General features: G+C 41.2%; 1 protein-coding gene across 2 annotated transcripts in view; it reads right to left on the reverse strand.

Annotated features, from left to right (window-relative positions):
- Positions 1-4,717: 4,717 nt before the first annotated feature.
- Positions 4,718-27,397, reverse strand: part of nckipsd (NCK interacting protein with SH3 domain) — a 73,034-nt gene continuing 50,354 nt past the window's right edge. Inside the window, 8 exon segments of one of the 2 annotated variants that reach the window (NM_001129942.1) lie at positions 4,730-5,274; positions 5,307-6,704; positions 7,548-7,720; positions 9,303-9,395; positions 10,760-10,888; positions 12,161-12,241; positions 23,915-24,053; positions 26,078-26,164. In NM_001129942.1, coding sequence (NP_001123414.1) covers positions 6,501-6,704; positions 7,548-7,720; positions 9,303-9,395; positions 10,760-10,888; positions 12,161-12,241; positions 23,915-24,053; positions 26,078-26,164 — 906 coding nt within the window. In that variant the 3' untranslated portion in view covers positions 4,730-5,274; positions 5,307-6,500. 2 annotated transcript variants of the gene reach the window in all.

The raw sequence follows: 27,397 nt of genomic DNA on the forward strand, positions 1-27,397 counted from the left end.
TCGTTTTTAGGATTCGGATTCAGTTCGGCCAGGACCATGGATTTGGCTGAATCCGAATCCTGCTGAAAAAAACAGAATCCTGGCTGAATACCGAACTGAATCCTGGATTCGGTGCATCCCTAGTAAAGAGAAATTTGGAAATTATTTCCAGGGAGAGAACTGAGAAATGTTTTACCCTTGTACCAGTGTGAAACCCCTCGAGGTAGCTCCATAGATATTGGGGTGTTAAGCCCACAATGGGATTGTCCAGTATGTTGCTGCACATTCCAATTGGCCAGACTGATTCAGATTGGCACAGTGATAACGAATTAGAGCGCATTACTGAGCCACAAGAGGGGTGTTGTAGAAGTTTGTTGATCACTGAGCCACTTTATGCCCCAATAAGGACACAGGGGGGTCTTTGTTGCCAGTGGGAAATCACCCTTTGTTAGTGATGTGCGGGTCAGGAAAAATCTGCAGAACCCTCACCCGACCCTAATCCACAAAATGTGCCATTGTAGGACACACCCAACCCATCTTTCCGCTCTATGTGCTACCTCTGTGCGTGTCTCAGGTTCCAATACAGGGAAACTTTGGGAGCAGAGGAGGAGTGCCCTTCCCCAGTCCGACCCACACTCAACCCGAACTCTTAATGGTCTCCCAAATTTCATCCATAATGTTCCCGCACATTACTACTCCCTGTGACCGACCAATAGAAGTGTTCAAAAATACATTTGCATTGGAAATCTCCATTCCTAAAACTGCTGTATTGTGTATATGCCTGAAAATGCCCCATCTGATACAATTTAAAGGATTTTCAGGCAATTTGCTGCTTGCAGGGAGTGTAATTTCCCATGGGCTCTTTCTGACACTAACGAGTCTATCTGGCTAATTGCCACCTGATAACACTGACCATAGTGAGCGTGTGAAAGTGATAGAGACCCAAGATTATCCCCTCCACTGGGGCAGGGACTCGTGTAAGTGATGAACTATTTCTCAAAAGTGCTGCAGAATTTATGGTTGCTATGTAAGGGGTAATAATAAGAAGAATATCTAACTGCTGCAGCCGGACTGTGAGCGTGAAGTTCTCCTGGTAGAATGCAATTGCGCCAGACCTGGGATCCATTTTTTAGCTCACATAGTGATGTGAATTCTGATTAAAGGGATAAGGGTTGATTCACCAAAGTGCGATAAGCGTTATTGCATGCTTTTTTGCATTAAAATTGACGCGGAAAAAAAGTGTGATTCGCTAAAGTATTATCGCATGTGCTAAGTCGCATATCGCGTGCGTTAAATAGGGCGCAACCGAATGCGTTAATTTTACCGCATTGTGTTAATTAGCGAATAGAAATAATTATAACGCATGATTCACAAATACATATGAAGCGTTAAAGACGCTAAATATTGCATTAGTCTGTGCGAAAATTAACACCTACTTGAGGGAAGGTGGTACTTAAAGAAAATCGTGAGCTTTTGGCAACACAATATGGGCTTTGCAGTGGGATTTATTCAAGCCTGTGTTGGCCCTAGAGTGATGCAGCCGCCAGTTTGCAGGGAAATGGGCATTTGCAGAAAAGTACTTTTACGAACGTAATGGCGTGTATGGCTAATATGGCGTGCGTTTTTTTGTCACATGCGGCGACAAATTGTGCGCGCTGCATTAGTGTGCGGTGCGTCAATTACCGCACGAAAATGGTCTTTGCGCCTTAAATAACGCAAACAGCATTGCGTCTAAATTAACGCAAGTATCCTTTTAGTGAATTGTGCGCTAAGACGTGAAAAATAAGACGCAATAAAATTTTTATCACATGCTATAAATATGCTCGTTTTAACGCACTTTATTGAATCAACCCTATAGTGTCATGATTTTTATGGTGTACTTTTTATTACTATACAGTGGAGGAAATAATTATTTGACCCCTCACTGATTTTGTAAGTTTGTCCAATGACAAAGAAATGAAAAGTCTCAGAACAGTATCATTTCAATGGTAGGTTTATTTTAACAGTGGCAGATAGCACATCAAAAGGAAAATCGAAAAAATAACTTTAAATAAAAGATAGCAACTGATTTGCATTTCATTGAGTGAAATAAGTTTTTGAACCCTCTAACAAAAAAAGACTTAATACTTAGTGGAAAAACCCTTGTTTGCACAGAGGTCAAACGTTTCTTGTAATTGATGACCAAGTTTGCGCACATTTTAGGGGGAATGTTGGTCCCACTCCTCTTTGCAGATCATCTCTAAATCCCTAAGGTTTCGAGGCTGTCTCTGAGCAACTCTGAGCTTGAGCTCCCTCCATAGGTTTTCTATTGGATTAAGGTCCGGAGACTGACTAGGCCACTCCATGACCTTAATGTGCTTCTTCTTGAGCCACTCCTTTGTTGCCTTTGCTGTATGTTTTGGGTATTGTCGTGCTGGAACACCCATCCACGACCCATTTTCAGTTTCCTGGCAGAGGGAAGGAGGTTGTCGTTCAGGATTTCACGATACATGGCTCCGTCCATTTTCCCGTTAATGCGAATAAGTTGTCCTGTGCCCTTAGCAGAAAAACACCCCCAAAGCAAAATGTTTCCACCCCCATGCTTGACGGTGGGGACGGTGTTTTGGGGGTCATAGGCAGCATTTTTCTTCCTCCAAACACAGCGAGTTGAGTTAATGCCAAAGAGCTCTATTTTGGTCTCATCAGACCACAGCACCTTCTCCCAGTCACTCACAGAATCATTCAGGTGTTCATTGGCAAACTTCAGACGGGCCTGCACATGTGCCTTCTTGAGCAGGGGGACCTTGCGAGCCCTGCAGGATTTTAATCCGTTGCGGTGTAATGTGTTTCCAATGGTTTTCTTGGTGACTGTGGTCCCTGCTAATTTGAGGTCATTAACTAACTCCTCCCGTGTAGTTCTAGGATGCTTTTTCACCTTTCTCAGAATCATTGACACCCCACGAGGTGAGATCTTGCGTGGAGCCCCAGAGCGAGGTCGATTGATGGTCATTTTGTGCTCCTTCCATTTTCGAACAATCGCACCAACAGTTGTCACCTTCTCTCCCAGCTTCTTGCTAATGGTTTTGTAGCCCATTCCAGCCTTGTGCAGGTCTACAATTTTGTCTCTGACATCCTTGGACAGCTCTTTGGTCTTTCCCATGTTGGAGAGTTTGGAGTCTGCTTGATTGATTGATTCTGTGGACAGGTGTCTTTTATACAGGTGACTAGTTAAGACAGGTGTCCTTAATGAGGTTGACTAATTGAGTAGAAGTGTCTAACCACTCTGTGGGAGCCAGAACTCTTAATGGTTGGTAGGGGTTCAAAAACTTATTTCACTCAATGAAATGCAAATCAGTTGCTATCTTTTATTTAAAGTTATTTTTTCGATTTTCCTTTTGATGTGCTATCTGCCACTGTTAAAATAAACCTACCATTGAAATGATGCTGTTCTGAGACTTTTCATTTCTTTGTCATTGGACAAACTTACAAAATCAGTGAGGGGTCAAATAATTATTTCCTCCACTGTATAACAATGTATATTGCAAATAATTCACTCTACTATTGAAAAACATATTCTTGAACCAATAAATGTATTTTTAGCTGTAATATTGGTGTGTAGGCGCCATCTCAGTGCATTGTGCCTGAGTCTGAGCTTTCTGAAGGAGCCAGCGCTACACATTAGAACTGCTTTCAGCTAACCTATTGTTTCTCCTACTCCCATGTAACTGGAGGAGTCCCAAGCTGGACTTGGATTTCTTACTATTGAATGCTATTCTGATACCTACTGGGAGCTGCTCCCTTCCCATTGTTCTGCTGATCGGCTGCTGGGGGGGGGGGGGGGGGGATATCACTCCAACTTGCAGCGCAGCAGTAAAGTGTGCCTGAAGTTTATCAGAGCACAGGTCACATGGCTGTGGCACCATGGGAAATGAAGAATATGGCTAGCCCCATGTGACATTAAAAAATTAAATATAAAAATATGTATTTTTGAAAAACAGATAACAATACAGAATCCCTTTGAGCCGTGCCTTAGAGGCGGCGATGACTGTTTAGTGGTTTTGTCCCTTTTTATTTTGTTTGTGTGTAAATGACCAGAAATTGCAGAGATTACGGAAAGTCCCAGGAATTCTGGATCCCAGCCGACCCATTACAAGGCTGACAGCAGTAATTAACCTGTGCAATGCCCTGCTCCAGCAGCAAAACACATATTTATGAGGCTAAAGCTGGAAATAGCTGGGCTCACGTGTTGCCAAAGGTCTGCCCCAAGTTAATGGGGTTCAAACTATGTGCTTAGCTAGCCAGGTTGGGGACAGAATTGTACGTGGGCGGGGCAGTGACTGCAGGGGCGGGGTTATGATGATGATCGGCAATGGGCTTAACACCACATCAACCTAAGAGAGTTTTGACCAAGACAGCCCTCCGAGAGCGAGTGCAGTTTTGGTTCTGCATGGCAAAGTTTCCCTGGATCAGTAACCCATAGCAACCAATCAAAGGTTAACTTTTACTGGTCAAAAGCTACAACGCAAGAAAAATTCTCCCCATGTTTCTGAATAGCCCCTACTTATATATCATTTCTGTAATGGGAATTCTGTATGGATGTATAAAGCCAAAAATTCTGCCATTCAAAACAGTAAAGTAAAACCCACAATGCAATACAGCGTAGGTGTATGTGTATATATAACTGTGTATTTGTACCACAGAGACACACATATGGAATGAGCAGTTCATACCTTTGACAAAAAAAACCCCCAAAAACAAATAATATTCAGTATTTTTTTAATTTTAGTTGAATCTTTATTAATAAAGTCAATCTCCAGCAGATACACACTATTGAAAATACTTTAAGATATCTATGTTATCAAAATAAATAGATGTGTGGGGGGGTTTAGAGTCTGCCCAGGGAGCAACGTGGTACATTCCGTGACCCATGCTTTCTGGCGGATGCGCATTCTGCTCAAGAGAAAATAGACGTATGTATAATTATACTTTATGAAGAGCCTGTAGCGCTCTGGTCAGTTCCCCACTCTGTCAGTGAAATCTGATTATGGGATAGGACAGCAGCAAACGGTACCCCGTAATAGGAACGGTCACCCCAAAGTATTTGAAAAGGTTCCCGCTGTCAGCACTAACTCTCCGTGCAGTATTTCCTTGGCAGATGCTTTACGGATACACTGCAGGGACTTGGTTTCCCACTAGCAGATATAAGGGGAGATATCCCTAATTGCAAGGGCTCACATCGGCCTAGCGGGAAACTATTCCCTGTGTAATACTGTTTACTCAGTGGGAGCTGTCATTATAATAATAACTCTGCAAAAACTCTAGTGGATGTTAAAAAAAAAAACAAAAAACTAATTTTAAAAAAGTGTATACTGTTTTTCCTTATACAATTTGAGATCTTGAATGGCCAATTAGTCTGCTCACTGCTGCCAACTACAGGTGGCCATATACGCTGTGATCCGCTCATTTGGTGAGGTCGCCAAACAAGCGACTCTTCTCCCAATATGCCCACGGTGGGCATAGGCAGCATCAAACTAAGGACTGTGTCAACGAGCCAATCTGGTACCGATCCGGCAGAGAATCAAGATCTGCCCAATTTTAGGCCAGATATCGGTCGGGTAGGCCCATACACAGGCAGATAAGCTGCCAAATCGGTCTGAAGAACCCGAATCAGCAGCTGAAATCTACCCAAGTATGGCCACCTTTACTTATAGGGGAGTATTTATTAACAGTGAAGACAAACATCACTGGTAAGGCTGCCCATAGCAACCAATGAGCAATTAGATTTGAACAGTCACCTACGAGTGATAAAAAACATAAGCAAACATCTGATTGGTTGCTATGGGCGATATCCCCGGTGATGTTTATCTCCAGTGTTAATAAATATATCCACCTCAGGGAGTCTGGGTGCATCCCAGAGAGACAGCAGGAGCAGTTGGTTGACCCAAGGCAATACGGTTAACTTGAATAAGTATGCTACAGTATGCTCAGGGCCAACAACCAATTGTAATAGAAAATAAAACCATGTTTGTGGGGAGAAAAAACAGATTTATTAAACATCCACTATGGTTTGGGTTCCCTTTCCTGGCCATGACAGGTCCCGTTTGGTTTATATATGAGATGACTGTAGTTTAGAGCAGGGGCAGGCAATCTGGATGGGAGATATAACCAGAGGGCCAAACACTGCCGATCCCTTTTAAAGACATTTTCAGCACAATTCCCTAACGTGACATTAGCAGCACTAACTGTCTGTAATTAAACAAAAGTTTTAATATTGAGATAAAAATCATTAGAGGAGCAATAGTAGGAAGTGGGATGTAAACACTCTATGCAAGAGACGCCTAACCTGTTTCCCTCTGCCTGAGGCAGAGACACATTTCCCAGCATTCTTTGTTGGCCCTTTCCAGGAGCCGTAGTCCAGCAATAGTTAAAGGACAGTATGTTAGAGACCCGGCCCTACACACTAGTCAGGGACACAGGAGAAGAGGATTAATGTGGTTAGTACAGACAGGCCTATTATCTAATTGAATCCAGTTAGTAATGATTTAGCTAGCCTGATCTGCCATCTGAGGGAACTCCTTGTATATTTCCATGATTATTATTTTGTCCATCTGGCAATGAGGCTCCGCCTCTTCTTCCGATAGGATGCGCTGCAGAATCCCATGCAGGTCGGTTTGGCGGTGCGCGTGCTGTAGGTAATCGGTGGAGCGAATGATGGCGTGCATAAGTGACAGGTACTCCATCCGTAGCTGCAACACAAAGGGATTCAATGTGATGAATATATTCATTATTCCCTGCAGGGAAACGGAACCCTTTGCATCACTATGTGGCATAAATATGATTAGATTTTGTATATGGAGCTTTTGTGCTAGAAGGTGGCAATTACTATGTCATGGAAACTTCTACATTCTGCCATTTGCTTAATAGTTTTTATTTGGAGATACAGCAAAAAGGGGACTCCCTATTTGACATATACATTAAAGAATAAGTAAACTTTTTTTTCTTTAAATCTCTAAAATATTACTCAGTACATACAGTACATAGTACAGCCCCCAGAATAACAAACCTTTCTCCCTGCATGCAGATTTATTTTGTTTCTCAGTTACAAGCAGCGGAACTGCAGCTCTTTTAGTTACTTCCTTGTCTAACATGAAGCTTTGCCCCTTTTGCTTTTGAGCAAGTGCCTACTGCGTCTGCCTGATTTTAATTAGAGCAGAGGCAGTGAGCATGCCCAGTAGGCACATCTTTGAGGTCTTCACAGTTGAAGAGAAATGGCATGCTCAGACAGCAAAAGGGGACGGAGCTTCACACTAGACAAGGAAGTCAGTAAAAGAGCTGCAGTTCAGCTGTTTGTAATAGAGAAAGCAAATAAACCTGCATGAACGGAGAAAGGTACGTTATTCTGGGCTGTACAGAGTAATTTTAGGGGATTTTAAAGGTAAATAAAGAGATTATATGTCTCCATATCTGCGAATGTTTTGCAGTCCCATCTAGTCTGCATATTCAGTTACACCACGTGACACATGCAATGAGAATGGTGGGTGTGTAGGTGTGGTGTATTGCACAGTTGTTACACTCTGCCTGGGCCTCACCTTGTCCCCCGGTGACAGGTCGGCTATCTGGCGCACAATTATATCGATCATAACCATCATGTCTGTGTGGTAAAAGAGATGAGCCGTGTCCTTGCTGGCGAAAACGTCTTGGAGGATCTTCAAAACAGAGTGCGGGGGCTGAGGCTGATGTTTGAAGATAGCAACTGGGTCGTCTAGTAGGAGAGAGAAGAAGTTAGAATTCAACATGGCACCAGTGGAAGCTTTCGCCCCCAAGAGAAGTTAGAGGAGGAGCGGAAGGGGATGAATGGTACGCGGCTGCTTATGGAACTATACAGGCTGCAGCAAGAACAATGCTCTAAGGCAGGGGTCCCCAACCTTTCTTACTCGTGAGCCACAGTCAACTGTAAAAAGACTTGGAGAGCAACACAAGCACCATAAAAGTTCATGGAGGAGCCAAATAAGGGCTGTGATTGGCTATTAGGCAGCCTCTATGCACCCTACCAGCTTACAGGGGCTTTATTTGGTAGGAAATCTTGTTTTTATTCAACCAAAACTTGCCCCCAAGTCAGGAATTCAAAAATAACTCCCTGGTTTGGGGGCACTGAGAGCAACATCCAAGGGGTTGGGGAGCAACATGTTGCCCCAGAGTTACTGGTTGGGGATCACTGCCCTAAGGGCAAGGCTGCTTTACTTCTTCTCAGGGGACCAACATAAAGTGGCAGAATCAGCTTTCTGACCCAAATACTATATTAGAACCACTAATGCAGCTCCTTTTAATAAATATATTTTCTGCTGAAATTAACATTCTACATGATTAAAGCATAAGGAAACCTCAGTCTTTGGGTGTCCGCTCTCCCCTGACTCTAATTGCTTAGCTCTTAGTTTAGCGTTCCTCTACATTAGAGGAGAAGGAAAGTTAAAAATCACTTGGGGGTACAAAATGTTAAGCAAATTATGGGGGGGGGTGTCTAAAATTTGGCCATTTATGAAAGCTAAAAAGAGTTAAGAGAGGAAGGCAACTAATTTAAAAACAATAAAAATGATAAAATTAAGTTGCTAAGATACTAAAATTGAACCTAAAGGTGCACTTATCCTTTAATTACACAGGCAACGTGTGGCCCTACAGACACTGTAGAACCACAACTCTTGGCCTTTGGCTGTCAGGGGAATCTGCAATTAGAATGGAAACTCCCAAATACAAATAAAAGATCTATAGGATGCCAAGGTAACATATTGTCGCTGGTTAGTTAACTAAACCTTCCTGCAAAGTGTAAATGCACAGCTTTTAATGAAATTGTTTTCCAGACCTCTGATTCCATTAATCAAAGAGCAAAACATAATATATGTGACCTTCCTGCATGGCCCAGCAGCCGGCTAAACTCCGAGCATTTCTGGCCTGTTTAATTAGCTTCCATATGCTCCTGTTATTCTCCAAGCTCCACATTTTGGAAGCGGCTAATTCTCTAGATTTAGATTTATACTGTGAAATACGCTGATTCCTGCACCATCGCACATTAACGGGAGAGGTGGGGTATAATAGGGATAATGGCACACAAAGCTGTTTTATTGCAGACGTTCGGCAGAGACAATTCAATGACAATCCCCAGAGCTCTTGAAAAGTGATCCAGCCCCCCCTCCCTTCTATTTAACGTCAACTATCTTGTGCATCTTCGGCAATTACTTCTTGGCAGAGAATGCAGGGTGCCTTATGAATTGTCACTGTAATGGTCCCTAAGGAGTAGCCGGCCCTGGAGCACATAAGCAGATTGAAATTAAGAATCACTGTATGCTTACCCCCTCTGTTAAAAATTAGCAGCAACTTTTCTGTAAACACCTTCACATTGGGTTGCTTGACCAAGGTTTTCATGATGACGTTGTTTGCAGGAACTATAAGGGTAAAATTGCAAAAGTAACAGTCAGTGTTAATCCAATAGCAAATGCACTTACTGTACTGTATGTTCTGATGCAGGTAATGCAGAGTTTGCCCGCAGTGGGTGGCTCTGGGCTGTCTGGAACCTTGGACTGGGACCAGACAACATATAGTCACTGTACAAACTACCTCTCTGCTCCTCCCCTAGTGATGTGCATGGTGACCTGCGGGTTAACCCTTAGTTTAGGCGGGTTAGGTTTGATATTTGGGCGACCACTGCAGGTTCAGGATGGGTGCGGGTCAGACTGGGGAAGAACATTCTACTACCTAAGTTTCCCTGTCTTGGAACCTTAGGAACACACAGAAGTAGAATAAAGAGCGGAAAGACGTCGGTACGGGTTGGGAACAGGGTAGGTCCTATAATGGCATCATTTTGTGGATTAGGATTGGTTGTGGGTTAAGATTTTGTGGGTTAGGGCCGAGTGCAGGTTGAGTTTTTCCTGACCCGCAAATCACTACACTCCAACGGGTAAGTCAGTGAATAGAAGACATCACCTGGACCCAACTCTGCCTTCCAAATCTATGCAATTGCTGATGTTGCTACCCCTAACTGGAGCTAGCTACATCGGGCTGGCCCACTCTGAGTGATCCAGTTCAACCTATTTGTTTCATTTCGTCTTTTGACAGAGCTGTAGAGATACATGCTCACCATGTATTTAATTGGAAATATATAAAAGGTATATGCCCTTCGTATATTAAGAGGAACATGGTGGCAGAAGACAATGGAGTGTCCAATGAAGGCTTACTACACCGGCTATGGTCACTTCATTTCATTTCATTTTATTTACACCTACTGCTCTCACTTAACATTGTAGACTTTTTGTAATGGAACTATTGCCAAGAAACTGCCAGACTTTATATTCTGGGTTATGTCACATAAACTTTTTCATCCTTGAGGTCCTCACTGGTGCAATTACAACACCTTTCCATGCTGGTAGCTGCCTCCCATTGTAGCCATTGCAAGCTCCAATAAGTAGAACTGTGCCTACAAGAATAATAATAACCCAGCCTCCACCAAATTTCTTCCTATTTCTACCTGCAATTGAAATTCCACCTCACTCCACAAAAGAAAACTGCAATCATTTTTCCCCTGCTTTGTGAGCTTTTTACTTTAAATTACAGCTGATGTTTGATGGAAGCAGAATAGAATTTTGCATATGAAAGAAAGAATTTGAGTGCTCTCCCCCCTCTGCTCGGAATGAGTACAAATGACTCTCCCCTCTCCTGCTACTGAGAGTTTATTGCGGCTACAAGCTCATTTGTCTCATGGCGGAGCTGGGAGGACGACAGAAGGACTAGTAATGGTTTCCTTATAGCGCACCTGGTATGTGCAAGTTGAAAGCCAAGAGCACATTGATAAACAGGTCAGGTAACTGCTCGGTAATGTCGGAAGGCAGGCCGTCTTCGATCACTTCCAGCAGGAACTGGACAAACTGGGAATTCAGATGCTCTGTTGGTAATGAGAGAGAATGGAATCAAGATTCCCAGCCGCTCTACATCAAACGGCGCGAGTCATGTCTTGGTTCATTGCTTGTGAATACCATAACAAAGGTGAACATATGTCAGCATTTGCGTAGAGAGGGAAAAAACCAGATCACAACTAAAGCCAGGAGAGCTTTAAAGCGTGCCTAAAGGACAAGCAGGCACTGCAAAGCAATTGGACACACAAAAACCTATTGTGCACGGACGTAAAAGAGCAATGCTGGAAACCAACCCATGTCAAAAAGAAGTGTATGCTGTATTAGATCTAAAACCCCTGAAACCCAAATATTTTAACAATAAAAGTGAGGGAATATTTTGGGTTTATTGTAGAATCCTAGCATCACATTAAAAGAACATAGAGGTAGCATGTTTCTGACCCAGACACATCAGTTAAGCCTGGTCCATCCCCATGTTACTCCATGTCTTTTAGAGAAAGAGGGAACCTTTAAAACACCACTATACTTTATATGGATATAGTATATATTCTAAACTTATAATACACAAGAGACATGGATATCCAGTAGATGATATCCTTATAAATGGAGCTTAGCCATCAGTTATAATCAGTGTAGTGATGTCATTTGACGACACGTCATATGATTTCCTGAAACTTGTCAATTATAATTAAAAAAAAAAAAAGTACCCCCTGTTGTAAAATATTAGGATATTACAAGTCACTTCGGAGTTCCATGACCTGTATATTGTGCTGTTATATGATCATGAAACCCCTCTGTGACTTATAATATCTATATATTTTACAATACAGGGTACATTATTCACTACATACCACTGTCTATTAAAGGAGAACTAAACCTATCCCCACCAACCCCAGGCTCCCTCCATCAGCCCCCATCCCCGTAACACCAATTACTGTGAAAAGTGTCCCTATCTCTGTAGCTGGTATAAAAATGCATCGTTCTTCATAGCTTTTGCTAAGAGATCAAAGCTCACTGTATGAAGCTCTGTGCCTAGGCACATTGTATATTCCTAAAAAGTCTGATGGACAAAATGATGCCAATGTGTTCAATGGCAGGTAGCTTCCATAAAAGAGTTGTGTTTATAGGCAATGTTCAATAATACTTATCTCTGTTCGCCTCCCATTACACACAAAATATGTATCTCCAGACTCGCTGGGTACCTAGGTCTGTCACTGCCGGAGTAAGATGAACCAGGCTTAACAGCTATTAATATCATACCAGCACAGACAATCATGCATATAAAGAAGCAAGGTAAGACTTACCATAATGATGATAAGGAAGAGGCTCTCCCATGGAGAAGATCATTGCTAGAACCAGTGCAGAGTAACACATCTTCTGATGTTCTACAAGACAAGGTCATCAAGTCAAATTCCATGACACACCAAACATGCAATTTTCTGTCAATGTAGTGCAAGTATAGTTCCCTGATTACCCTTTCCATCACCATTTATTCTTTAAGACTATACAAGCTGAGAAACATACAAATACAGGTATGGGATCTGTTATCCAGAAACCCTTCTTAGTTACGAGAAGGCCATCTCCCATAGACTCCATTATAAGCAAACAATTCTAAGTTATTTGTCTAAAATGATTTCCTTTTTTTATGTAATAATAAAACAGTACCATGTACTTGACCCTAATTAAGAAATAATTAATCCTTACTAGAATCAAAACAATCCTATTGGGTTTAATTAATGTTTAAATGATCTTTTAACAGACTTAAATTAAGGTAATTACAGAAAGATCCCATATCTGAAACCCCCCAGATCCTAAGAATTTCGGATACCAGGTCCCATACCTGTACAAAGAAACTGTATAGGTTTTTGCAGACCCCACGATCTAGAGAGGAAGAATCTTGGTGGAATTATCGGAGTACAAACCAAATAATCACAAATGGGTAAGTATGTTATCCAAAATCAGATTTATTGGAAAATTTTAGGTATTCCAATTATGCCTGATGAGAATACTTGTGTAGTTGGCCATTACCAACTCATTTAGCTTCTCATTTTGAAAATGAATTCATACTATCCTGCTGGAGACCATCAAGTCATTCTGGTGCAGAGAGTGTTTGGGATGCTGAGGTGCTGCCCAAGAAACGGGGGGCTTTATTCACATATACAGGGTAGCACCTACAAAAGTATCTGCTCTTCATCGGATAGGTCCACAGTTCATTCATTATATGAGAGGAACATGGAATAACTATGAGCACCATATTTAATATGTGCAGAACATTAGCAGCCTTAAGAAGCTCTAGAGTCACGTGGGCCTATCTGCTGCTCTTCTAGATAAACCACAGGAAGAGCATTGAGGCAGAAAACTGGGATCTGTAAATAAACTTGGCAAGAAAATCACTAATTTTAGTAGCGAGGCACAGAGGGAATTAAAGTCAGGAATTAGTGTTTATATGTTTACACTTCGACAGACACAAAATGACATACAGTTAAGTCTGTGCTGCCGTTAGTCGCTTTCACGCATTCTGTCCGTGGCACTTTTTCATTTTGAAGGATAGAATTGTACTGTGTTGGCAACCTGCTTGACAATCAGTCCCTATGGTCTTTTTATACTTCAAAGGTCTTAAAACGTTTAACCAGTTGGCTTTGGCAATATTAAGTAGTTGACACGGATCCCAGGGAGTCCAAATAGAAGACTTTATATTCCCCTACTGGAGAAGGGCACCTACTGTTTTACCAAGCGTAAAAAGGATTATGGTAGACAAAGGAGCAGCCATCAGCCCCAAGTCCCCAAAACAGCTTAAATTTTCTGAGCTTCAATGTCATTTTGTTGCAAAGGACCTATATTCTTTGGAGGATTTCATCCAACAATAAGGCTGTTTATTTATTTTAAGATGAAAATAAATTGAACTTGAAGGGGCAAAAGGAGATTAGGAGTAAATACATTTGAAGCAGTTCTGGGTTTGGAGGTAAATGTGATTGAGACTGTTACTTATTGTGAGTCAGATGTAAGCGCATGAGTCTTGAGTTGGATGATTGGCATTTAAACAGCATTCAGTGTGCTGGGATACAGTGCGAAGGTTTATCTGGTTATATACATAGAAAAAAATGTACCGGTGGCAGCACTCCAGCAGCCTGTAGTACGGTAATGATGCAAAATAAAGCAATGTACTGTATAAGAGCAGCACTCACTTATTCTGAATTGGATTAATAAAGCATTCCAAAATATATGTCCATGAGTTACAATGAGTGTTGTTTTGTTGATAAAGATATGTTTGTGTTTGTGCAAATCTGTTGGCTTGAAAAAAATCAAGGAGTAACAATAAGTGAACCAAAAAATCACAAAGTGATAGTATGAGGGGGTCCTAGATGCAAAATGGGTAAGGCAAAAAGAAGTAAGGATCCAAGCTGTATCTAAACAAAGTGAGCATCCAAGAGTGAGCCTGAGTGGAGTAAAATCCATATAAACTAAGCCAGAAGGGAGAATGGAGCCATGAAGAATGAGCCAAAGCAGAGCAGGGAGCCAGGAGCCAAAGGAACAAGGATGCATAAAGTATAAGCCACAGGAGAAAAATCCAGAAAGGATGAGCCAGAGGGGAGCAGGGAGCAAAGTGGGGCATGCAAAAGGGGGTAGGGTTCCAAGCAGGGCAGGCAAGGATTCAGTAGGTCCATGATACACAACAGAATGGAGGTTCCGGCCCTGTTGAGCACTAGCCAACAGTAGCAAGGATAAAGGAAGATCCAGAGAAGAAAGAATAAAGTGAAAAAAGAGAGAATAAACCAGGAGGCAGCATTAATGAAAGTCTCCAAGAAGGATGAGGCAGAGGTAAGCAAGGAGAAAGGGAGGGCAAGTGAAGGAAGGGTAAGGAGAAAAGAGGCATAAACAGAGCACACAAGGGGATAGAGCAGGAGAAAGTCTACAAAGAAGGATGAGCCAGAAGGCAGCAAGGAAAAATGAATGGCAAGAGTCAAGAGTGAAAGGAACGTGTCAGCGGGGCATGAAGACAGTCTGTTTGCACAATTGAGGTTTTTACTGGAAAGAAATTGTGTCAAGTCTTCTTGGCTTGTGCAGCATAGTAGGACACGTATAAAATGTGTATGTAAAGGATACAGAAAAAAATTGTAAAAATAAAGGGGGAGGGTATATATAGTACAAATAGGTCAGAGTAACACAGCTAGAGGACATTAGCCTTACAGTGATGCTTCAAGGACCACAAGAGAAAATAACAGGTAATAGAAAAATGTGCCAACTCGGTTCTTATAGATGCACATGTAGCATTCAGGAACCAATGCACTGATCCATTAGGAATGATCTACAGTTGTACAGAAATAGTCTGATAAGTTGTTACAACAATAATAGAGACTGGCACAGGGAGAGCACAGGGAGACCCCAATATATCCAGCCTGTGTGGATGTGGCCCTTTATTTGTATAGGCACAGAACATGGAATGCAGACAATACTATCAGGGCCTAAACAAACAATTCATTATTAGCAATTTGCCAACTAAGCAAATAAATCAGTGTTTTGTCTCTGAGAAAGGCTTTGAACTCCAGAGCTGACAGTTCATTAGTGTTTATTGATTTATACATTTACATTACATTTCTGGTGAATTACTATGAATCATGTGCAGGTGAGTACTGCAGGGCACCCGCAGCTCCTAGTCTTGCAATGATTAACACATTGTTCTGCAAGAAATGACTTTGCTCCCCACATCCCGGCCATGCAATGCTGGTATAAGCCCACGCTGAGCCTTTCATTCCCCTGCATCAATGTTTCACTCGCGGGCTTTGAAAATGAGGTTACATTCACTTATTGAACAATAAATACTACAGCTAGACTATGGCGTGTATTGAAAAATGACAAAGGCCGACATAAAATGAACTAAATGGAAAGGGTCTCCCGGAGTCAGACTGCATTGTCCATTTACAGCACTTAGATACTCTTGGATTCAAGATGAAAATCATTTCATTCGGGTTTGCCACTGGCAGAATAACAGATGTTTAGCCACTAATGAAGCCATACAGAATAGATGCTATTAAAAAGATAGAAATGCATTGAAAATGACTGTATATGGTTACTGAAAGGATGCACCATTTATGTTTGGAAGCAGGGGGAGCTGTCTGAATGGGACGCGCCACATCCTGGAGCTGAGGAATGGACAATCATCATGATCAAAAGGCCCCATACCACCGGCAGCTGCTTCCCGTAGGCCTCATTGTGCTTCGGGCACCAATATGTAGATTGTAAAATCAATGATTTAGGAGCTAAAGGAGTCTAATTAACTAAATGAGTCCAACGTCTAGGTACTGCAGAAAGCTGTAGCCATTACTTTTAAACTGGTCACTCACTGTGTAAAACTGCTAACATGTTCAAGGGTATAAAAAGCACTTATTGGCACAGTTTATGAAGCGCAGGGCGCACACAGAGCGCTACTATAAAGGGGACATTCACCTTTGGGTAAAAGTCCCAAAGTAAAAACATTTTTCTAATTAATATTGGTCTTCTAAAATGAAGTGCTATGATATTAAGCTCTGCAGCATGTCTTTGTCGGCCCCGAACAAACCTTTGATTCCCCATCCAGCTTGGCTTTCTTTTTCTGCCCCCTGCAGAGTGCTGGGAAACCCCAAGCGCACGTGCCTTTATTCTCATTAATCTGCATATGAGTGACCCAGTTGGCCGGCACACTTCAGCCACTCGGATCAACGGCGTGCAAATTAAAGGGGCACGTGCAGTATCTCTGGATCCCAAGCGGAATGCTTCGTCATCCCCTCGGCAGGGGCCACTGTCGTAAGCATTGGGTCAGCGACTCCCCCCTGGGGGGAACCAGACATTTCTCCAAGACTGGCAAAAAGAGCTGCAACGCTAAATATCTTGGTAACGCTTAATTTAAAAAAAAAACCAACCAAACATCAATTAGAAAAATGTTGGTAATGGCACAGGCTGTTAACTTTTAGTATGTTATTGAATAAACAATTCTAAGCAGCCTTTCAATTGGTCTTCTTTATTTCTTATAGTTTCTGAATTATTTGCCTTCTTCTTCAAACTCCTTGAAGCTTTCAAATGGGGGTCACTGACCCCAGCAGCCAAAAAACTATTGCTCTGTGAGTCTACAGTTTTATTGTTACTTTTTTTCTATTCAGTCCTTCTCCTATTCATATACCAGTCTCTCATTCAAACCACTCCCTGGTTGCAAAGGTAATTTGGACCCTAGCAACCAATGTAATATTCTTGAGCCAAGATAACTGTAATATCACTGGGTCTGTGGCCAGATGTGGATTTCCATTGCTTAATGTGCAAACAAAATGGACATGTGAGACTCACGCAGCCTCCACCGGGGGCAGTATATAGAAGGATTTCTCTGGCTACTTCATGTATTTGGTGTTTCATACTGCCTCACCGCTCAAAAAATGCCTTTGTAGGTGTAGTTAACTGTTATAACTCCAAATCAGAGAGTTGCTGAACAATCATTGAAATAATTAAAAAAAACTACAAATGACAAAAAGGAAGACTAATTGCAAATTGTCTGAGAATATTACTCTCTACATCATACTAAAAGTTAACTCAAAGGTGAACAACCTCTTTTACATAAAAACTCACCCATGTTCCATGCATTCCTTTGGGGTTTTTAAAAGCTATTTACCAATGGGTGAAAGTTTAAGCTCCCCATTTGATAAATACACTTCTAAATATCCCTTAGGAATGAATAGAACGTGGCTGCCTATTTACGTATTATGTAAACTCACATTTTGATAAAATCTGCCTCTATTACTCCATGAAGGGCAAATTAAAGCTGGGTGCAGGTAGGCAAGGCAGCCTGACTGATTAATCAGATCACTGACTATAAACATACGCAGCCGAATGACAAATACAGGCCTAGGCCCACGGATTTGGCAGGAGCAGGCAGGTCGGCCATTAACCTCTTTATGCAACGTGTGTGTATGTCGGTGCCAAAGCAATCATCACCAGTACGTATTTACCAACATGGCCAGTACAATCTCCATTATGTTAAGCAGATTCCATTTAGAACCTGGCTTGGTGAGGGGTAAATTCCCAGCCTGGTTGATGGAATATATTGTGTATCCAGCTTAAGTCAACACGACTTAAGCAAACAAACAAACAAATAAGTAATTGTAAAGCCCAGCCAAGTGGAATGGAGATATGTGCAGACAGATGTTGCCTCTGATTGAATTAAGCCGTTCTGTGTATGAAACTGATACCATGTACTACAGAGCGTACGCGCCTCCTATCTGCCAGCAGCGGGCAGGATACCCAGTAACAGCACAGCCTTGCTTGTTGCCTGCCCTGTACCGCGGCTCAGGGAGCAATGAACGGCACTTACATCATTTATCATCATTAAAGGAAACGTTATTCTGAGCAACTTTCATACTTTGACAATTAAAGGGGTAGTTCACCTTTACATTAACTTTTAGTATGACACGGACATTGATATTCTGAGAATTAGTAGATTTGGAATTTCAGCAGCTGTCTGGTTACTAGGTTCTGCTTTACCTAAGCAACCAGGCAGAAGTTTGAATGAGAAACTGGAATATATACAGAAGAAATAGTGAATAGAAAGATAAAGAATATAAAGTAATAGTAATCATAAAATTGTAAGCTCAAAGAGCAATAGATTTTTGGCTGCTGGGGTCAGTGACCCCAATCTGTAAGTTGGAAAGAGGCAGAAAAGAAAGACAAATCATTCAAAAAATAAATAATAAAGACCAGTTGCAAAGTTGCTAGGAATAGGACATTCTATAACATGCTAACGTATAACATGCTAGCGTATAACATGCTAGCGTATAACATGCTAGCGTATAACATGCTAGCGTATAACATGCTAGCGTATAACATGCTAGCGTATAACATGCTAGCGTATAACATGCTAGCGTATAACATGCTAGCGTATAACATGCTAGCGTATAACATGCTAGCGTATAACATGCTAGCGTATAACATGCTAGCGTATAATATGCTAGCGTATAACATGCTAGCGTATAACATGCTAACGTATAACATGCTAGCGTCTAACATGCTAACGTATAACTTGCTAGCGTATAACATGCTAACGTATAACTTGCTAGCGTATAACATGCTAACGTATAATATGCTAGCATTTAACATGCTAACGTATAACATGCTAACGTATAACATGCTAGCGTATAACATGCTAGCGTATAACATGCTAGCGTATAACTTGCTAACGTATAACATGCTAGCGTATAACATGCTAGCGTATAACATGCTAGCGTATAACATGCTAGCGTATAACTTGCTAACGTATAACATGCTAACGTATAACATGCTAGCGTATAACATGCTAGCGTATAACATGCTAGCGTATAACATGCTAGCGTATAACATGCTAGCGTATAACATGCTAGCGTATAACATGCTAGCGTATAACATGCTAGCGTATAACATGCTAACGTATAACATGCTAGCGTATAACATGCTAACGTATAACATGCTAGCGTATAACATACTAACTAAAAGTTGACTGAAAGGTAAAGCACCCCTTTCATTTACAATGGTTTTAAAGTTATTTCTAAATGTACTTGCAATTGAAAATCATGGTTATTTATGTTTTTTCCCCCTTTTTTGTAACAGGAGTCAGGTGTCCTTAAGGTCTTCAAATGGGTTGGTTTGCTCCATTGTTTAGGAGTCAAGGCCAGTAATGGAGAGAATGTAACACAGCCAGGCAGATGCTGCTTTTTGTAGCAATTGCACAATTCCCTAAAACCATTGAAAACTAATATAAATCACAAAGTAGCCTACAATAACATTTTCTTTCATTATTCAAAAAATCACTAATGGGTAGAGGAGATGAACTGCATTCCAAAAAAGTGGGCCCTATTAGAACCTGAATGGAAGCCTCCATGGCTACAAAGGGACGTATTTATAACCCATAATAGAGCTACTAAAGCAAAAATAATCACATTTTATTTTTACCAAGCCAGAGTTACAGCACCCTGTATTTAATGCATAGAAAAGCCATTCCGTTATGGCACCCAGGGGGAAAGGCCAAACCGCTAAATCATGCATTATTTGGGAAACCCCTAACAACCGACCCTAAATGTTTATCCATAACACCTAATGCCTCAAGCTTAATAGCTTTGTTAGGCAGTCAGTACATTACCGATGGGAAATAATTAGCATCTAGCATTTGCCCAATGAAAAACATTGTAATTGTAACAATACACATTCCTTAAAAAATGCCACTGGTTTTAATGTAATTTGTAAATGTAAATGAAAGAAGTATCTTGCTTTTCTATTCATTGCAATACTTATTCTTTTTGAGGAATTTAGCAGGCGCCAGATCTCCTCCAGCCAAGACTCAAATTCCCACAATGCTTTGTCTGCTTCTTTACCGGTCTGGTAATCAGCTGGCTTCAGCTACGTTGTTTCAAGAATCCTGCTTAGATTGTGCCCTGTGATGGTTAAGCTGGGCTCAGGAGAGGAGGTTAGGAGAAAAATCATGTTTCTCCAGCAGACTGCCCAGCTAGAGCAGAGTTTCTATGGGAACCAGCATTCCCGTCTCTTCATTGGCTGCTAGACTGGAGGTGTGTTTGGTAACTTGAGTTAAGAAGAACTGAGCATGCTCAGTAGCCAAGAGCCAAAGTCATTTCCTAAGGGAGGGGGGCTGAGTGGGTTACAGGAGGTGAAGGAATCCCAAGTGATTAAGGGGGCACTGCAACCTTACTATTAACCTTTTAGCAACCAGAGTGGCAGGTATTTACATTTTTTTAAAGATTCTGTTCACTGCTAACATTTTTTGTGGGGGTTTACATGCCTTTTTAGAATTAGTGTACCATCATATATCTGTGTGTAGAACAGAGAACAGTTTCCCTAATGATCCCTATTCTCCCCGTTACTAATTGTAAAAGACAGAGATGTTACCAAGCCCCTTTTTAATTAACACTATTCCCATTTCAATGTATTATTTTTTATTTATGACTGAGTCCTATTTTCCCCACAAAGGGAAATCATGAAGGCTGAATATTCCCGTGGTATCTAAAGGGCAAATGTAATCAGTGGAGTCTCCCATGTCTGTCTGATCTAGATAGTTTTCTATCCTTGGACACTTTCTGGGTAAGTGCCAAAGAAAATAAGGAGCTTGATATGTGACAAATGCTCAGGCTATTGCATTGCCATTCCCCATTAAACCTCTCTTACAGGGATTTAGCACGCTGCTAAAGCCGCCTCCGAGAGCAGCATTAAAGGTTCAGCAGATGCAACTCTTGCGCGAATATCCGGCACTTTAGAGGGTCAAATAGGCAATATCTGCAGCTGACTCAGTGGTACTGTGAAAGCAAGCGATTAAGAGACTAGTATGAAAGATCTAACAGTAAGCAATTAAGCAGCATTTAATATTCCTCGTAAACAAAGAAATTAAGGGCCTTGCTTTGGAAGAGCTACGACACAGGGCTTTGGATGGCTGCTTTGGCGTTAGGGGGCACAGAGTTGCTGGCCATGGGAAGCAGCATTCTAAGCACAGACAGTGATAGTTACAAACAAAGACTTTATTCATTTGAAGTTTTTCCAGTACTTTAAATTACAAGTAAAGATTGTTACAGATATGGGATCTGTTATCCGGAAACCTGTTATCCAGAAACCTCTGAATTACAGGAAAGGCCATCTCCCATAGACTCCCTTTTGGGTTTATTTAATGGTTAAATGATTCCCTTTTCTCTGTAATAATAAAACAGTACCTGTACTTGATCCCAACTAAGATATAATTACCCCTTATTGGGGGCAGAACAGCCCTATTGGGTTTATTTCATGGTTAAATGATTCCCTTTTCTCTGTAATAATAAAACAGTACCTGTACTTGATCCCAACTAAGATATAATTACCCCTTATTGGGGGCAGAACAGCCCTATTGGGTTTATTTCATGGTTAAATGATTCCCTTTTCTCTGTAATAATAAAACAGTACCTTGTACTTGATCCCAACTAAGATATAATTACCCCTTATTGGGGGCAGAACAGCCCTATTGGGTTTATTTCATGGTTAAATGATTCCCTTTTTCTCTGTAATAATAAAACAGTACCTGTACTTGATCCCAACTAAGATATAATTACCCCTTATTGGGGGCAGAACAGCCCTATTGGGTTTATTTAATGGTTAAATGATTCCCTTTTCTCCGTAATAATAAAACAGTACCTGTACTTGATCCCAACTAAGATATAATTACCCCTTATTGGGGCAGAACAGCCCTATTGGGTTTATTTCATGGTTAAATGATTCCCTTTTCTCTGTAATAATAAAACAGTACCTGTACTTGATCCCAACTAAGATATAATTACCCCTTATTGGGGGCAGAACAGCCCTATTGGGTTTATTTAATGGTTAAATGATTCCCTTTTCTCCGTAATAATAAAACAGTACCTGTACTTGATCCCAACTAAGATATAATTACCCCTTATTGGGGGCAGAACAGCCCTATTGGGTTTATTTCATGGTTAAATGATTCCCTTTTTCTCTGTAATAATAAAACAGTACCTGTACTTGATCCCAACTAAGATATAATTACCCCTTATTGGGGGCAGAACAGCCCTATTGGGTTTATTTAATGGTTAAATGATTCCCTTTTCTCCGTAATAATAAAACAGTACCTGTACTTGATCCCAACTAAGATATAATTACCCCTTATTGGGGGCAGAACAGCCCTATTGGGTTTATTTAATGGTTAAATGATTCCCTTTTCTCTGTAATAATAAAACAGTACCTGTACTTGATCCCAACTAAGATATAATTACTCCTTATTGGGGGCAGAACAGCCCTATTGGGTTTATTTAATGGTTAAATGATTCCCTTTTCTCTGTAATAATAAAACAGTACCTGTACTTGATCCCAACTAAGATATAATTACCCCTTATTGGGGGCAGAACAGCCCTATTGGGTTTATTTAATGGTTAAATGATTCCCTTTTCTCCGTAATAATAAAACAGTACCTGTACTTGATCCCAACTAAGATATAATTACCCCTTATTGGGGGCAGAACAGCCCTATTGGGTTTATTTAATGGTTAAATGATTCCCTTTTCTCTGTAATAATAAAACAGTACCTGTACTTGATCCCAACTAAGATATAATTACCCCTTATTGGGGGCAGAACAGCCCTATTGGGTTTATTTAATGGTTAAATGATTCCCTTTTCTCTGTAATAATAAAACAGTACCTGTACTTGATCCCAACTAAGATATAATTACCCCTTATTGGGGGCAGAACAGCCCTATTGGGTTTATTTATTGGTTAAATGATTCCCTTTTCTCTGTAATAATAAAACAGTACCTGTACTTGATCCCAACTAAGATATAATTACCCCTTATTGCAGGCAAAACAATACCAATAGGTTTAGTAGACAAAGTATAGAAATCCAAATTCCAAAAAGAACTCTTCTGATGTGTGGATAGATTACCCCCAATTTAGTAAGTATATAAAGGCTCAGAGACCTGATACTGAGGCTACCTCCTAAACCCAAGCTTATCTTGAAAAATACAGGTGAGTGTAACTACCCATAAAAAGCTATTAATAGTGCATAGGCAAAAAGAAATTCAGGTGTCTTATGTTAATGCTGGCCTGAAAACTTACTCTCCTGCTAGTTCCCAACTCAAGGTAATTTGCTGCCTGAAGGTTCAGAAGTCGCACAGTCAGGGGAAGTAATTAGCTGTGTGCTGACCCAGCGAACAGCTCTCTCCAAAAACCTCTCAGGACATCTGTAATGATGCCCCGTGAACCCAGTTTGCTGGCCAGTTACCCCTTAAGGAAAAGCTAAAGTCGCAGTGCCTCCAGCTACTATTAGGAAGGAATGCTGTAAAATCCACCAATACAATTTAAGGTGGGACTCTTGTAAGGTGGCACAGGCTGAGCAGTTTCCAGGTCAATGGGTAGGTGACAAGACTCTTGCTCTTCATTCATTCCTATGGGAATCGCGTGCACTTGTGGGTCAGGCAACTATTGCTTATAATGCATTATTCGTGTCCAAATTCGTGAGAGGCCATCAAAGCCTGCGCCTGCAGTTCATTCTTACGGGTCTAAAAGCACAATTGTACCAGGACTTACCCTGAGTATGTGTCTGCATGTCCCGCGCTAGCTCCATGGGAAGGACGGAGTTAACAAGCGCAGAAATAATTGATGCATCCAGATTACACATGGCACCGAAACACTTCAACAGCAGCAGCCGTAATGGCACTCGGTGCTCCTATCAAACAACACACTTATGTCAGGGTATGGCTTCAGCAAACATATGTGCACTAAAATATTTAAGCACTGAGCAACTGGCATTATGGGAAGGCAAAGCAATGTATGGGGGGTTTTGCTCTTATATGTTAATTAATTACATTTTCTTCGTACTCAGTACGAGTTCTAATTACTGATTTTATGATCACAGCAATTGCCATAGTATGCTGTACCGAACAATCTGAAATGTACCTTATTTATCTGCAGCATTTACTTTCAATACAGTTCCCTAAACTGGACAGTCAACTGCTCCTTGGAAGAGGCATGCTGCCCGTACCTAAAATGAACTAGCAACTCTAGGGTTAATAAACAGATTGCACCATTTCAATGGTGCCTATGCAGAATGCCTCAGCAAATCAAACAATATGGCAGCTCTCAGCCCCATGGGTAGGTGCTAATACATAAGGAGCTTGATAAATGCACACTAGTGCACAATAGCTACTGTGGTGCAATTTTTCATAGCTTCTCTGTGCACCTACTTTAATGACTATTTAAACAAAACACTCCATATAAGGTGCAGTTTAAAACAATAGTGGATAAAAACTGCAAAAAAACAGAAGCAAAATGTGCAGGGTATCTTCCAAGTGTCCCTGTCCAAGTGCCATGACAGGCCCAGGCTAATAGATCCAAAAATGATCAGTGTGTATGGGGCTCTTTTTGGGCGCTTTAAAAACCCAGTTAAGAAGCTCACAAACCGGGAGCCATAGCACCTGGGAAACCCCACTGACTAGCTTGGCAATCAACAAGGGCACTTTTGGCATTCCATTTCTGGGCACTATAAAGGGAATCTAAACCCAGAGTTTCAGTGAACCTAACTATGTGTGTAATCAGTTAACCTTACAGATGGCATTCTGACTTTCAAAAAGTATTAGCAGTCTAAAACTGCAAATGTCTCAGAAACCACTACAAATACAAAATGCATTTGTGTGTGTTTAGAGAAGGACTTTTTTGGGGTTTATGCCCCCTTTAAAAATACACAGCTCAATGCGGTCTATAAGCCATTACCCTAACAATTTCTTGCTAAGAAATTGGGTTGGAGTTCAGGGTGGACCAGGGCTTGTGAATACGACTGGGCGTGGCCTTTTCTTGTTAGAGGCATAGTATTTATAGGGGAATAATATACCCCCTATTGTAAAATATAAGAATATTATAAATCATCAAGGAGTTCCATGAATATATAATACACATCATGGAACGCCAGGGTGACCTATAAAACCCTCAGATATTAAAACAGGGATTACATTATTTTTTATTATATACAAATTCCAGTAAATCATGTTACACAAATTACATCAAGAAGAACCAATTATATCTGATGACCTCACTAAGCATCACTTATCACATAATACACAAGTCATGAATATCCTGTAAATGATATCCCTATAAATGGTGTTCAGTGAGGTCATCAGTTACAATCTGTGCTTAATGATGTCATTTCTGTTAAATGACAGAAATGGAACTTGTGTATTATAACAACTAATGTACCCCCAGTTCTATGATTCGTATCAAAACGTGAGGCCAATATGGTCATGGAGCTTCTCGATGACTTATAATATCCTTATATTTTACAATAGGGGGTATATTATTCGCTATAAGAGATTCCGTGCGTATGATATGTATAAACTAAGCGCACCTCGGCCGAACGTGCAGTAATATTAATGAGTGCAGCAGAGTAATTAGAATGCGTAGCCATTACTAACTCGATTCACAAAGCCTAATCTGCTATTACACAAACAATTAATGGAATGCTTTTCTTTGACATAAAAATGTGATTTTTCAGCATTCTTCAGCAAGCGCAGCTCAGTTATTAATTACACTGAAACATGAAATGTACCGCAAAATGCTGAACACAAAACAAATACGTGGAACGAGGCCAGAAATTGTTTTTATTTTTTTTGGGAGCCGGCAGATGCTTTCCTTGATTGCGTTCTACACGCCGATAAGCCGCAGGAATCACTGGCAGGAGTTATCTGAAGCACCACTTACCATTTGATAATAAGCCACCAGGGATAGAACGGCCTCAAAATGGTTCCTCTTGCACATCCTCTTGCACACTTCTGGGTCAGCATCTGTCTGAAAGGAAACAAGGAGGCAAACTTGCTTGGATCACTGGAGCTGCTGTGGTGCTCGGGATGAGATTTTGCCAGAATGCGCTGCCATATCAGGGCACAGGCTGGGAGTGTATAAGGGGTGTTCACCTTTAAAGTAACTTTTTATTACTTATCTTTCTAATCAGACCCTCTCCCTTTCATATTGCAGTCTCTTATTCCCACCACCACCTGGTTACTAGGGTAAACGGGACATTAGCATCCAGCTAGCAGTTGTAGAAGGAGGGGCTAATAAAGAGTTAATCCCAAGCTGCAGGCATACCTTCAGTTGTCTCAATAGTGCCCTTAAGTCTCCCCATATTTCTCCCATTAAGATGATCAGAAGCCAAACATGAAGAAAAAAATGCTGAGCTGTGTAAAGAAAGTTCCCATAATGCCTCACTCCTGCACAGACACCCAGACCAAGTGAACATGCTCAGTTTGTAAGACTATGAGTCAGCCTCCTGCTGATTGGCTCAGATCCACATTCCTAAGGGGGGGGGGGAGTGAGTTCTTAGCATTCTTGAGGGAGGGGGGAGCAGGAGAGAGCAGAGAGCTGCGTGTCTCTGGCAGAGGAAAACAGACACAACAAATCTTTTGGCAGGGAACATAGACCTTTCTGATAAAGCTTACTTAGTTTTTACCTTTCTTTCTCTTTTAAATTCCACCATGAGGAAGAAGGTTCCCCATAAGACCCCTACAGGTAAGGGACAGAAACATATTTTGCCTTAAGTGTCATCATCAGCTATGTCCCTAAATGGGATCCACCATTCTAACTGAGCACATCAGAGATGGAAAACTGGAGGCCCTGCAGAATTCCACTGTACCTTCCATTATGCACCCCCAGACTGGGGACTGAAACGCCTCTCTCCAGTGCTAGAACTCCATTGTGACAACAATAAAGGGCCATTAAGCCTCACATTATTCCTGATTATTACAGGGGAAGACCTGTGTTGTATTTTAGTACATGCTATGAGAACACCAAGCCATGTGAGTGCCATAGCTACCAATGGTGTTTGGGTAAATGTACCCTAAAAAATAAACCATGGCTCGCCACCACCCCCAGGAAAGGGTTCAGCTATTTTGAGAGACCTTCACATAGCAGTAAAGCGTTAATCACTCTATTTGTAAGAGAAATATAAATTCAGTTTCTGTTCCCATTAGAAAAATAAAAAATGAATGATTAAGGGCCCATTAATATAATAAAGCGACAGGCTCC

Source organism: Xenopus tropicalis, chromosome 4 (assembly GCF_000004195.4).
Source record: "Xenopus tropicalis strain Nigerian chromosome 4, UCB_Xtro_10.0, whole genome shotgun sequence".
NCBI classification, from domain to species: Eukaryota; Metazoa; Chordata; class Amphibia; order Anura; family Pipidae; genus Xenopus; species Xenopus tropicalis.